Source organism: Paramormyrops kingsleyae, chromosome 17, assembly GCF_048594095.1.
Source record: "Paramormyrops kingsleyae isolate MSU_618 chromosome 17, PKINGS_0.4, whole genome shotgun sequence".
NCBI lineage: Eukaryota > Metazoa > Chordata > Actinopteri > Osteoglossiformes > Mormyridae > Paramormyrops > Paramormyrops kingsleyae.
Window position 1 is genome coordinate 18250590 of NC_132813.1, and position 12162 is coordinate 18262751.

The 12162-nt window shown below is 47.8% G+C and overlaps 1 protein-coding gene across 1 annotated transcript; it reads left to right on the forward strand.

Moving 5' to 3' along the window:
* crcp (calcitonin gene-related peptide-receptor component protein) lies at positions 1-8766 on the forward strand. Its single transcript, XM_023845435.2, has 6 exons — positions 1-204; positions 1629-1665; positions 1744-1842; positions 3742-3836; positions 4867-4924; positions 8254-8766. Exons 1-6 carry the CDS (start codon positions 197-199, stop codon positions 8398-8400), a joined length of 444 nt encoding a protein of 147 aa, XP_023701203.1. The 5' UTR covers positions 1-196; the 3' UTR covers positions 8401-8766.
* The last annotated feature ends 3396 nt before the right edge of the window (positions 8767-12162 follow it).

Consider the following 12162-nt stretch of genomic DNA (forward strand, 5'->3'; position numbering starts at 1 on the left):
GTTAGCATACGTATCGCGGCTCATAAAAGCTGAAGCATGTTACTGTAGTTCATTAAACTTATTGAATAATAAGCGTGTTGAATAAAACGGCACAGTGACGTATGAAATACCGTAGGAACTATAAACTCCTGAGAAGCGCTTATGCGCCTCCGGAAGGTAAAGAGTGACGGACCGAGTGGAGTGGAGAGGCTTCCGGATGGAGGTGTAAGTTCGAGATCCCCGCTAGCGGCTCTGCCTGCGTGCTGAAGGCCGCCCCTGGGCACCTGTGCACCGGCCTCTCTCTGCCGAGCGGCCGCTGTTTGGGAGTAGTGCACAACTTCATGGTTGAGTGGCTGACCGGCATTAAAAATATAGCCAGATTAGCTTCTCTATTGTATGCTAGGAATTATTTAGTTTTAAACATATACATATCATTTAGTTATTCAGGATATATATACGACATTTAAGTGTGATTTGTGCGTTTTATTGGTGGTTTACGTTGCATTATTCGGTAGCCGCAGCTCCCCTCGTCGTACTGTAGCTGGTACCGTTTTATTTACACTTAATATTGGTACTTAACGCAGAACAAAATGCTTTTAATTATCTTTTGTACAGTTAGTTGTGAAACATTTTTTTCATAATGGATCATTCAATGAATGGTAACCCTTAATTTCACCAGTATTTAGCACGTATAAGCGATCTGCGTGGATTTAATATTTTTATTAGCTGCGTTGAGGTAGTAACAGTTTTTAGTCTGTAATGATAAATAAGTTTTATTTTAGTCGTTGTTAGTTTAATATAACACGCCGTACTTGGTTTTGTTTGCTTTGTTTTCTCTTATTTATGACGCTACTAAAAAGAGATGAGGGACATTGACCGCTAGGAGGCGTCGCAACTTTGGTGGCAAACTGGCCTCGATGACGCAATGATTATTTTATAACAATAACGGGTCATTTAGTACATTGATGACAGGCCAGACTATGTATAAACTGTTAAATGGGTCACGTTTTCTATAAATGTCTTTCTTTCATAATAGGCAGCAGGGTCTGTGGTGTTTAAAATACAGCCCAAAATCTCAGTGCAAATGAGACCAGAGTGATTTGTCCCTGGCTCCCAGGATTTGGTGCTCTGTATGGCTCAAATTGCCCATAAAACGGTATTGGTTCAGTTGGGTTTGATGATGAGACCCCAATAGAGTTTTCTCTGAAGCATGAATTGGAAACTTGTGTATGCATTTGCAAGGTATCACATTTGTATTTGCGGGTAAATGTCCTGGAAGCATCTTTTGGCACTGAGCTGAGGATAAGGCTGCTCGGGCTTTTTCTGGGTTCGGAGTTTGTTCTGAGAGCCAGCCAGAAGTTCCCTCTGGGCCCTGATGCTCTATTGCAGTGCAGTTTCATACTGCGACACCCTCAGAATTATACAGCCTATGAGTGAAACCAATGCTGAGTCCAAACACTTGTGGGTAAAAGGACAGGAACAATGCAGCATTCGTGTAAGGGCGATATTTCCGTGTCGCTCAGCAGTCCTGTCTAGGGAAGAGCAGTTTGATTGTAGGCTGCATCTCGTGAGCCACGCCTGCTTACAGATGGACGTGCTTGAACGGCACAGTGCCCGCCTGTCCTGATGCCACCCTGATTGTCTTTCAGGAAGGATGCCAATGCCGCTCTACTCAGCAATTATGAGGTATGCACCCAGCGAGTTCTTCAAAAACCCAGATGACGGCGTTTTTTGCTTTGCACACTAATATGCTCCTGCTCACAGGTGTACCAGCTCCTGGCCGACCTGAAGGAGCAGCGGAAAGAGAGCAGCAAGAGCAAGCACAGCAGCGGACAGCAGAACCTCAACACCATCATGTATGAGGTGAGCCGGGTCCCGGGGGCGGAGGGCTAACAGCCGGCTCGCTACTTGGGCTGGAAGCAGACCAGTCTGCGTCTGTACTCGATTGCAACGTGTTCACTTACGCATCATAGCCGTCACGTGTATAATGGGCATCTTCACAGGTCATGCACATGCAATTCTCATATCGTAAGGAATGCAACAGTTAGCTGATCTGAAATGTCGCATACCTTCATTCTGTACACCGTGGTATGTTTGCATAAGTAGCGTTATTTTTTTATAGTTTTGCTGGTGATGAAATTTGCTAAGCACAGGGGTTTAAAGTTTCGCTAAAACATTGAGGCTACGTTCACACTGCCATGCTGAAGTGACTCAAATTGGATTTTTTGCCATAATGTGACACAGATCTGATCTTTTCAGGGCTGTGTGGACACGCAAATCTGATCTTTTCAAATCAGATTTGTGTCACTTTCATATGTGGTACTAAATCTCATACGTATCCGATTTGCGGCCATGCCGACTGAATGTGAACGCTCAGATCGGAATTCATGTGGCTTTTTGTTTATATGCAAGCGCTGAAGTTCTGACATTCTGAAGTTCTCTACAAACTGCTCATCTGTATATCCATCCACGTCACGGTCCCACCATTGCTGGATCCTTTCTTGTACCCACACATCTCTTGGTGCAGCAGTTCCAGCAATAACTGCGAAAGCAGAAAAAAATAGCCGCCTGACTTTTTTTCTCCTTTTCAACCTGCTCATGTGCAGCTGATTCACTGTCGTCCTCCAGAGCAAAATGCGATACATGTGGGAGCTGCTAACGCCTCCATTTTTAATGCCATGAGTCGCCCCACAGATATGACTGTTTTTTTGTTGTTGGTGACGCAGTTGACCCGTGTAAAAACGTATCAATGTGCGCATGCGTGACGTTTCGTAGGACCGATGCTTTGACATTATAGTCAGATACAGGTCACTTGTAGTTATGAATATGAACCGTCAAGATAGACAAATCCGATCTGAGCAAAAAATCGGAATTGAACGATGTGGCTGGCAGTGTGAACGTAGCCTTATACTCTGTCATAGGAAACAAAACTGCAATTTTAATGATTGTTCCTTTTCTGTTTTATCTAGTACAGGGGTGTCAAACTCCAGTCCTGGGGGGCCGGAGCCCAGTGTAGTTTAACTCTTTCCCTGTGCAGGGCTCCGGCCCTCCAGGACTGGAGTTTGACACCCCTGATCTAGTATATGTTAAAAAACCATTACTACTTCTACATGAGCTCTGCATGTGCTCTCTGAACCAGTCATAATCATTTTCATCCTTGCTGTGTACATCAGTCATAGACGGGTTTGTGGGAGAAATTTATTTTTGTTTTATAAATATTGCAATATTTTTTAAAATCACATCATGATATTTGTAATTTTTCCAGTGTCATGCAGCTGTAATGCTAAGTACAAAATACTAACTACTACAAGATATCCAACAACGTATAACAGAAAATTTAGTATGATGTAGCAAAGTAAATTGTGGCAGAGCACAGTAGAAGTGGTGCACTGGGTAGAATATAGAGAATGCTGCAGCAGTATTACAGAATTAACAATAAAAATATATATTTTATATACACAAACATACACACATGTAATTGATGTTTTGTCTTTGGTGCCTCTTAGGAGTAGCAAGTGTAAAACATTTCAGACCATAACCTCATAAACACAAGACCAGCAGCTAAGGAGCTGACCAAGGCAATTTCTCGCACTGTCCCTGGTGGATGTAAGGTTGCCGGCGTCGAGTGTAACCAACCCTGAGGGTTGTAGCTGTTTGTCCTCCAACCCTCAGGGTTCCCACTGCAATGTGTCTGTGTAATGTGCACTGTTGAACCCTCACCTCAGACCCCCCCTCCCCCCATGCGTCCCGCTTCCTTATCAGACCATGAAGTACCTGGCCAAGACCCCCTGCAGCCGTCAAAGTCCTGAAGTAGTGAAGGATTTCCTCAGTGCCATGCTGCCACACAAGCTAACGAAGTAAGCGCTGTTGGGGCCTAATACGCCTGCTGTTTCTCTTGGGTCTCCGCCACATGCTTCGGGCCAGAAGCCATTTGAAAACTACGTGAAAAATCACAACAACGTTTGTGTTTTTACAGGGGTTCTGAGCTGGGGTGACTCTCCTCGGTCACCGTTTTGTAGCGTGTTAGCCAGCATGCGAGAGCAAAACCATTTATTTCATTTTTTAATTTGCTGTAGAAATAACAAGAGTCTGTCTTCAGTAAGTTGTTGATTGAATGCATTGCTTAATTTACATTTTTTTTCCATTTAAGCCACATATTGGCTAAAGACCTTGTTTTCCCAATAGGGGTTAATGTTGTGTATTTGGTATTTTACACTATATTTATTACAATTGTAGAACGGTTTCTAATTGTCTTGTATTTGTGTCTTCAAAGCAATTATAGTGATAAACTGACAGTTGCTAGAATGATTAAACCGCGAATAAAATGTGCAAGCATTCTATTTAACGTTGGGAACAAGTGAACTTTTTATTAGCAGAATACGTGTCGTCATTCTCTTTCTGCATTAATGAGATTAAAATTTATGGCAGGTGTCCATGCAGTAAATAGGGCTGGAGGGCCTCCCAGAGGAATGACATTGAGTTTATTTTGAGTTGTATGTCCTCCAGTTTGTGATGGGTGTTTGTCTGTAGGGTGGTACTGGGTGCCCTGACAGTAGGGGGCGCCACAAGTGTCTTTCATTGTCCACAGGAAGGACCTGAGGCTCAGGCTTCCCGTAGGTTTCTTCTCTATGCTGGGTTGCACTGTGCTCATGTCTGCCTGTGTACATTGGCTGCGTTTATAAAAGAATGTGCCTGACTAGAGGGGGCTTGTAATGTTATGACATTAAGCTTGTGTTGGGTGTGCTGCTTCTCAGAATCATCACCAGCATTGTTGGCGTGGGGGTGCAGATGCACGCCGCTGTGCCACCCGTTCGTGTGCCTTTTCTGGAAGGTTCTCTGGCTTCCCTGAAATGCCGAGTGCTCTCTCAATCTCCCTCTCTCTCCTAGGGCTGAGAAGCTGCAACTCCTGAACCACCGGCCGCTGACAGCCGTGGAGATCCAGCTGGTGAGCGGCTCGCTTCTGCATCTCCCTCTGGCCAGATGTCCTGTGGGAGGGTGGTGGAGGACCCCAGGACCACACACATATATACACACACACACACACACACACACACACACACACACACACACACACACACATACACACACACATACACATACACACACACACAATGGCTAGCCTTGTGCGGGGGGGGCTCATGTTCCCATCTGCTCTAAATCATATATCTAGGTGTTTCCTAGTGATTGTTCCTCGTTGCCTCTGTCTGCCTCCCTGTCCCCTGCCAGTACGTCCGTCCCCTGGGTTCCCAGGCCCGTGCTGTGGACTCTTTCCACACGGATGTCCTGTGTTCACGGCCGGCCAGTTGAACTGTCTAAAGCGAGGCACCACCTAACTTTTCCCCCAAGACCCTCAGAAGCCGATGACCCCCGAGCGCTGGTTGGCTCAGGTTTCCCGGTTGGGTCCAGCCTGGAGTGTTTGTCTGACAGTCAGCACCCACGTTCGGCAGATTTTCCGTTTTAGCTTGTGGTTTTTTTTATTATTATTTTTGGAGTGCAGTCCAGTTTTTATCTGGAGGAGTCTGTGGCGGAGCTCCATCCAGCATAAACACGAGGGATGGGATTCCTCAAAACACTGGGAGGGTATCAGCGTGCCAAGCGTGTGGGGCCCGTTGGTCCCGCGGGGCAGGGGGAGGGGGGCCGTGGCCCCCAGGCAGCGGCTGTAGGAAGCACTGGACAGCCTCGCTGCAACCAGGATCCAATTCCCTTCCTCCACGGAGGCTTCAGGTAGTGGAAAGTGGTGCTGAGGATATGCAGCAAACACCTCTTATGCTTCTTTTTAAATCGTGGATATAGTGCAGACCCTCTGAAGAACAGGGAAAGGCCGGATTTCAGTTCATTAATTTATGGCTGTAAACTGGCTGTCAAATTTACTGCCTGATCGTCCTCTGAATGACGTGCACTTTCCTCCCCGCTGGCCAGCCGTGTGGCCGGACAGCTTCCCTTTGGATTCACTTTCAAGCTGCCAGATTCTAAAAAATTATTATTATTTTTTTCCTTTTCTTTTTTCCATCATACTGCGACACATCCTCCCTTCCCCACCATCTCCCCCCTGCCTTCTGGTACTTGCTGGAACGTTCGCCGGACGGCCACGTCAATACATTAGTAACGCACATTAAAGCAAGTCGATGGACGGTACCTGTTTGGTTTTCATGGAGCTGAAACCCTTCACGCTTTTCCCCCTGCGGTCAGTATTGGCTTATATCATGTGTTCTGTCATCTCCGTATTTGCTAATGTCGTATACACCACCATTTCCTTATTTGCATACGTCATATGCACCATCGTCTCTCTATTTGCTTGTTTCATATTCAGGCGTCTCTGTATTTGCTTATGTCATACATGCCGTCTCCGTATTTGCTTATTTTAGGAAGGCGGTACAGCTGTTTGCCGGCCGGGGATTAGCGGTAGGGAAAATGTGCGGCCGGTATCTGTAGGCAATCGATCGCGCTCTCTGGTTCGACTGCCTCTCTGCCGGGGGGCTGTGATGCGAAGCCCCGGCCTGTGGGCCCGCTCATCCAAGAGCCTCGCCATTGCTTGGCCCTCTCACACTCTCCATGTGCTGGGTCACCTCGCTTGTCTCTGATTGGCTGCTAGCTTCGGGGGGTCACCTCACTTATCTCTCTTATTGGCTGCTAGCTTTGGGGGTGGTGCTGCTTGCTGTAGCGCTGTTCCAAATCAAATTCAATAAAATGCATATATGTAAACTCACAGCTTTCTAACCACATATTTTACGAGTCTGTTTTAAAAAATAAGTAACATTGGGCCTGGACGGCATAGAAATCCATCACGTCTGCATCTGTCTGCCTGCTTGTCTGTGTGTTACATATAGAAAGGGTTTTTGTCTGAGGTGCTTTATTACCCCGCTGCTATTTAACACCACCTGATCCTAGGTGTCTGTCATAACTCAGCGCAGAAATTAACAGTGATTTTTTTAACAACAGGGTTCAGAGCGGTCCTACCCCTTACAGAAGCGTTCATCAGCATGACAGCAAGGGGGGGGGGGCTGCAAGTTCTCCTTACCCAACAGGGTCAATGCGTTCATGGCAATAACCTTTTACTGTGTACTTTCTTCCCACCCCCATGTATCATCCAGAGTTCTGTGGGCTCATAGGTTCTCTGTGGCGTCAGTCGCCGATTAGACCAATGGAAACCCACCTGTCAATGGAGTGGGTGGAACCAGAGTGATAAGGGTGGAGTGTAAGGTGGTCTGACTGCAGGTGCTGCGTGTGGTGACAGGCCTCCTGCGGTGCGCAGGCTGGCGTCCCGCAGCTGGTTCCTGTGGAGCACATGTTTGCCCGTCTGCCTGTACCTGCAGATGCATGCCTGCAACCCCACGACCTGCGGAAACGCTAACGGCACAGTGCCGTCTTTGCTGGGCCATGGGGCTCCCTGCAGATCTGTGCTTTGGATGTGACTGCAAATCTGTTGCTGTATCCTGCTGAGAAGTAAAGGTTCATCGCTGGGGCCCTGGGAGGTTTCCTGCCGAGTCACGGCGTCGTCCATGTCCCCCGTGGCGTAGAGCCGGGCTGGGCGGGGACTGCTGGGGTGCTGGCCCCTAACCACCAGAGAATCTGACTTTAGTCAATGACTTCACCTCTTAGAATCTTCCTGCTTAACAGTGCCAAAAATAACTGGCTGGGCTGTAAGGGCCTGACCCTATTGGGATGAAACCCTTTGTACCTGGTCAGCTATCAGCTACACAGCTGTAGTCTGAGTGGCTATTTTGGGCCTGTTTTTCTGGCTGGTTCTCCGGTACTGATGCAGTAATTTTAAAATGGGAGGAGAGGCAGTTTATGGTGTCGTTTTGAAGCACTTTAATGGTGTGGTTAGAGGTGATCTTGGGGCATCTTGGACATGGTGTGTGTGTGTGTGTGTGATGGGAATCACCAGTGACCTCCCGATACGATATCATGATACCTAGGTTCAATATGTATTCCTATTCTATGAATATCCCAATTCAATACCAAGACTTTTTTCTTTTTTAGAATTTTAAAACCTTGAAGATGGGGGGGGGGGTCTACACAGACCTTTCATGCGTCTTCGCTGCCTTGTCTATCTCAGGCTGATGTGTAGTAATATGTGCCTGTATGTTCATCATATTACCACAAGGCTTAAGTTTTGCAGAATAAAGTTTGCATACAGCATGGCAGCATTTAAATTTTGAAAGCCAAAGTTCCTTCATACATTGGATTTAAACTGTGGAAGCGCTGTGTGTGTGTGTGTGTGTGTGTGGTCGCAGCCCGTTGATTCTCCCTGCACTTTCCTGCCTGACGCAGATGGTGGAGGAGAGTGAGGAGCGGCTGACAGAGGAACAGATCGAGCAACTGCTTCAAACGGTGATGGAGATTCTCCCCGGGGACCCGCCACAGGACACCGGCGCCGCCCCAGTGGACGCTGATATGCAAGACACCACGGAGCAGTGATTTGGCCTGGGAGGAGCTTTTCACACGCTGGCTGCGTGAACAGAGTCCGTAGGGAGATGTGGTTTCACTATAAATACCCCACAGCGTTCGGTGGGTAGGGCAGAGCAGTCACAAGGTGTCAAGTCCGATTCAGTGTAAGCCTGCAGTGTTTCTCACTAAGGGCTTTGGCTCAGGCATGTGCTTTGCATGATGATGATGATGGAGATCCTGGTTACCCCCCCCATTTCACTGTGTGAAGGATGACACTCTGAGACTGTCCTGTTTATTCAGCGTGTGACAGCTGCTCTCAAGTCATGACATGTACACAAATGTTATTGTTTATATGCAGTATTTTGTTGAAATACAATAAATGATGAATGATGTAAACACGTCTCTGTGTGTCTGTCATCCTGTGGATTAAACCCCTCATGTCAGGTTGTGGTCTGGACCGCTTCCTGTTTAGGTGTGTGAATCTGCAAATCCGCAGACGGTAATATTGATGGGCACGAGAGGTGGCCAATGGTGGTGTTAGCTGGGAAGTGAGCGAGTGTCACTGCGGAGGTCCCCTCTGCTCACCTGGGTATTAATGCCAAGTCTCTTCCCTATGCTGCTTCTTTCCACACTCTCCATTACCAGGTAAAGCAGGCTGTGTGACCAAAGTGAGATGTGATCATGTGCACAGGATGAAAGGATGCCATTGGTAGTATCATTAACCCTTGTTACTCTAAAGCGATTCCAGGCGGGCCAACAGCAGCAGCACAAAGATCGTGCCTGTCTCTGTGAAAGGTGAGCCCTCCCTGGGGAGAAAGTGAGCAGCCTCAGATGGAACGCATCACGGAGCGGCCTGCTGGCTGCACTGCTCAAAGACGGGCCACGCGTGAAGTCTGGGGCTCCGCAAATATCATGCGACATAGGTGGGAGGGTCAGGGGGAAGCTGATACAGTGGAGTGTATAAAGTGACACCTTTAATAATGCAGAGCTGGGGGGGGGGGGGGTCAGTGCCCTCCTGGACTGCTGTCGTTCCTCCGCCCCCCCCCACCACAGCTAATGCTAATTCCTCTGGGGCAGGCGTTCATGTGAAAAGGGAAATCCTCACAGCTCCACGTGGATGCCCCCCCCCCCCCACCCCCCACTGCAGGCCCATCCTGCAGCATGAATAATTAACAAACACAGGCCCCCTTTCTCATGTCATAACAGAGCCAGCTGCTACCTGTAATTACTGTCCACTGTGGACCTGCCTGTTTGGGGGGGGGGAGGGGGCTTTAAGTACAGGGCGTATATATCGGGCGGCTGATGGAACTGGGTGGACGCCAAAGTTACTTTCACGTGAAGGTTTAAAAATAGTCTATCCTTTAACGGACTTTCATGTTTAATAGACCTGCTATGTAGATTGCTGTAACTGCTTGATCTAACCTAATTAAGTAACTGGCTAAATGTCATAAAATCAGTATGGTCAGTGTGTCCTGGGAATTAAGCTTGAGAATTCAGGGCCTGGTTTAAATTCCACCTGTTATCAGTCATGACCTTTGCCAATAGGGTCACAGTGATCTGCAGCCAGTGCTGGACAGAGCACTGGCAAACAAGCCTTCGCAGTGACTAGGCGATGAACCTCCTTCTTCCTAGATCACATCTAAACTTGCTTATACCTCGATCCCACATCTGCTGCACCTTCCTTCTACGTGCCAGGAAAGCTCAAAGCCTGATGTGTGTGTTGGGGGGGGGGCCTGAAGCATGGTGAGCTGTGGATTAAAAAGTCAGCTGCAGTGGGGGGGGGTGGTGAGCTGCATCATGGCAGGAGGGCACATCAGCCCAGGCATCTGAAGACTCTTTCCAGTCTCTTCACTCTAAAATGCTACCCCCCCCCATCCACGCCATCTGCCTATAGCTGCCTCTCCCCAGCCCCCCCACCCTGCCCCTCTCAAATCGGCTGCGACTATGAGCAGCCGTCAGCCCCCTGCCAAGTCTGCTTTACACTGGCTAAGCCGTGGGGGTAGCCCATGAATTAAAGACAGATCTGACTGCACTGGGTGCTCATGCTGGTTGGGTCTAGCAGAGTGGCTGCAGTAATGATACACATTGCGATCCGCTCTCAAGGTCCTTAACAAGCCCATCTGGGCTGGCATTGGTAAATAGGACAAGGTTCACGAAGCATCGGAAACAGCTTGATGCGTGACAGCATCCTGTCACGTGGGGCCTGCTTTCCCCACCCCCCAGCACAGAGGGCGCGCTCCTCTGGGCCCTCCTCCTCCATCACTGCCCCATGAGGCTATGAACAAAACCCTCTTGCTTGGCGGCCACATGCTTTTTGGCGAGAGCCAAGAGCCGTTACCTAATCAGCCCAGACGGTTTCTGGCTGATTAAGAGCTGGGGGAAGGAGGGAGCTGGAGAGGCTGGGGGGGTTTCTGGCCCCTAAGCGCAGCCCTGACACTTATTTGTCTTTCTGTGGGACCCAATTCTACAAAGCAGTGAGGAGCTGGCAGATACAGCAGCTTCATGTTCTTAAAAAATCTAGGAGCTGCAACATCTCACAGCAACCCAACCTCTAATGTTACATTCAGATGAAGAGTCATGAGCAAATATTTCCATCTGTTGTGAATTAAGTATAGTCAGCACATTGAAAAAGATTTTAGTCAAATATTTCTGGTTCAGTGCAAATTCTTCATGATAGCAACCTGTGGTTGGTTTAGATCATTTCGAGACATTCTGTCTAGAAAGGCAAACAATGAGTAATGCGGAATCTGCAAAGCCATCCGCACGAGCTCTGGCCACGTGCTGGGGCTGAGCAGATCAGCGTGGCCATATGATCAGCCAATCTCCTCCCCCAGGAAGCGAGCATGTGGAAAAGCTGCAGCATGAACCTCGGGAGAAAACCCCAGAGGACTGTGGGAATGCTGTGCGCATGGGCGGGTGGGGTGGGGGGGTCAGGAGGGGGTGAAGAATTTCACTGGCACTGCCTGAAACACATCTGCACTCTTTGGTTTGTTTCCCAAGCAAATTGAATGAAAAAGCACAAATGAAAAGACGCGTGTGACAGACTCCTAATCTGTTCCATTTGGAAACCTTATTGCTTTTCATGAGAGGCATTGGTACTTATATCTGATTGGCCTTGAGCACAAGAGACACGCAAACCCCTCATCCTCATAGCAATACAGTAACTGAAATTAAATAGCCTTCTCTGCCACACAGTCCACCATCCTTACCACCTTATTTTTCACAGAGGTGAAGGGATTTTGTATGGATTCATATATCCAGAATAGCTTTGTGTCAAGGAGCAGCCTTTGGCATCTCTGAGTAGCACACTTTATAGCAGACTGACGGCAACCTACAGTTTGGATGGCTGTACATAGCAATGCAGAAACATGCACTGGGTTACAGCTGTAAACAGTGATGCAGAAACATGCACTGGATTACAACTGCAAACAGTGATGCAGAAAACATGCACCAGGTTACAGCTGCAAATGAAGCTGACAGTGGAGTCCACATCCTCCATGTAAATGCAATGGGCTGTTTAATCATTTAAGACGTTACAAGTGGTGTGCTGGCATATAAGTGCCAGTCTTCAGAATGACATTACCCAGCATTGATCTGTTTAAAATACCCTTTTTATTAGTTACTCTTCCACAGGCCAAATCTAATACAGTAATACAACATAGATACTGTATGAAACTATTGTGAAATATGAAGCTCTGATGGTTGTGGCAGCCTGTATATGACAGCTCCAACCTGCTCCAGATGTTTAATGTTTGTGTTGTCTGTTGGGTTTAAAAAAAAATCATCCTTGAC

Excerpts from the sequence above, each read along its gene's own strand:
- crcp (XM_023845435.2), top strand. Across the intron at positions 1,666-1,743 it reads CTCTACTCAGCAATTATGAG|GTGTACCAGCTCCTGGCCGA; the intron begins GTATGCACCCAG and ends TCCTGCTCACAG. Across the intron at positions 3,837-4,866 it reads CTGCCACACAAGCTAACGAA|GGCTGAGAAGCTGCAACTCC; the intron begins GTAAGCGCTGTT and ends TCTCTCTCCTAG.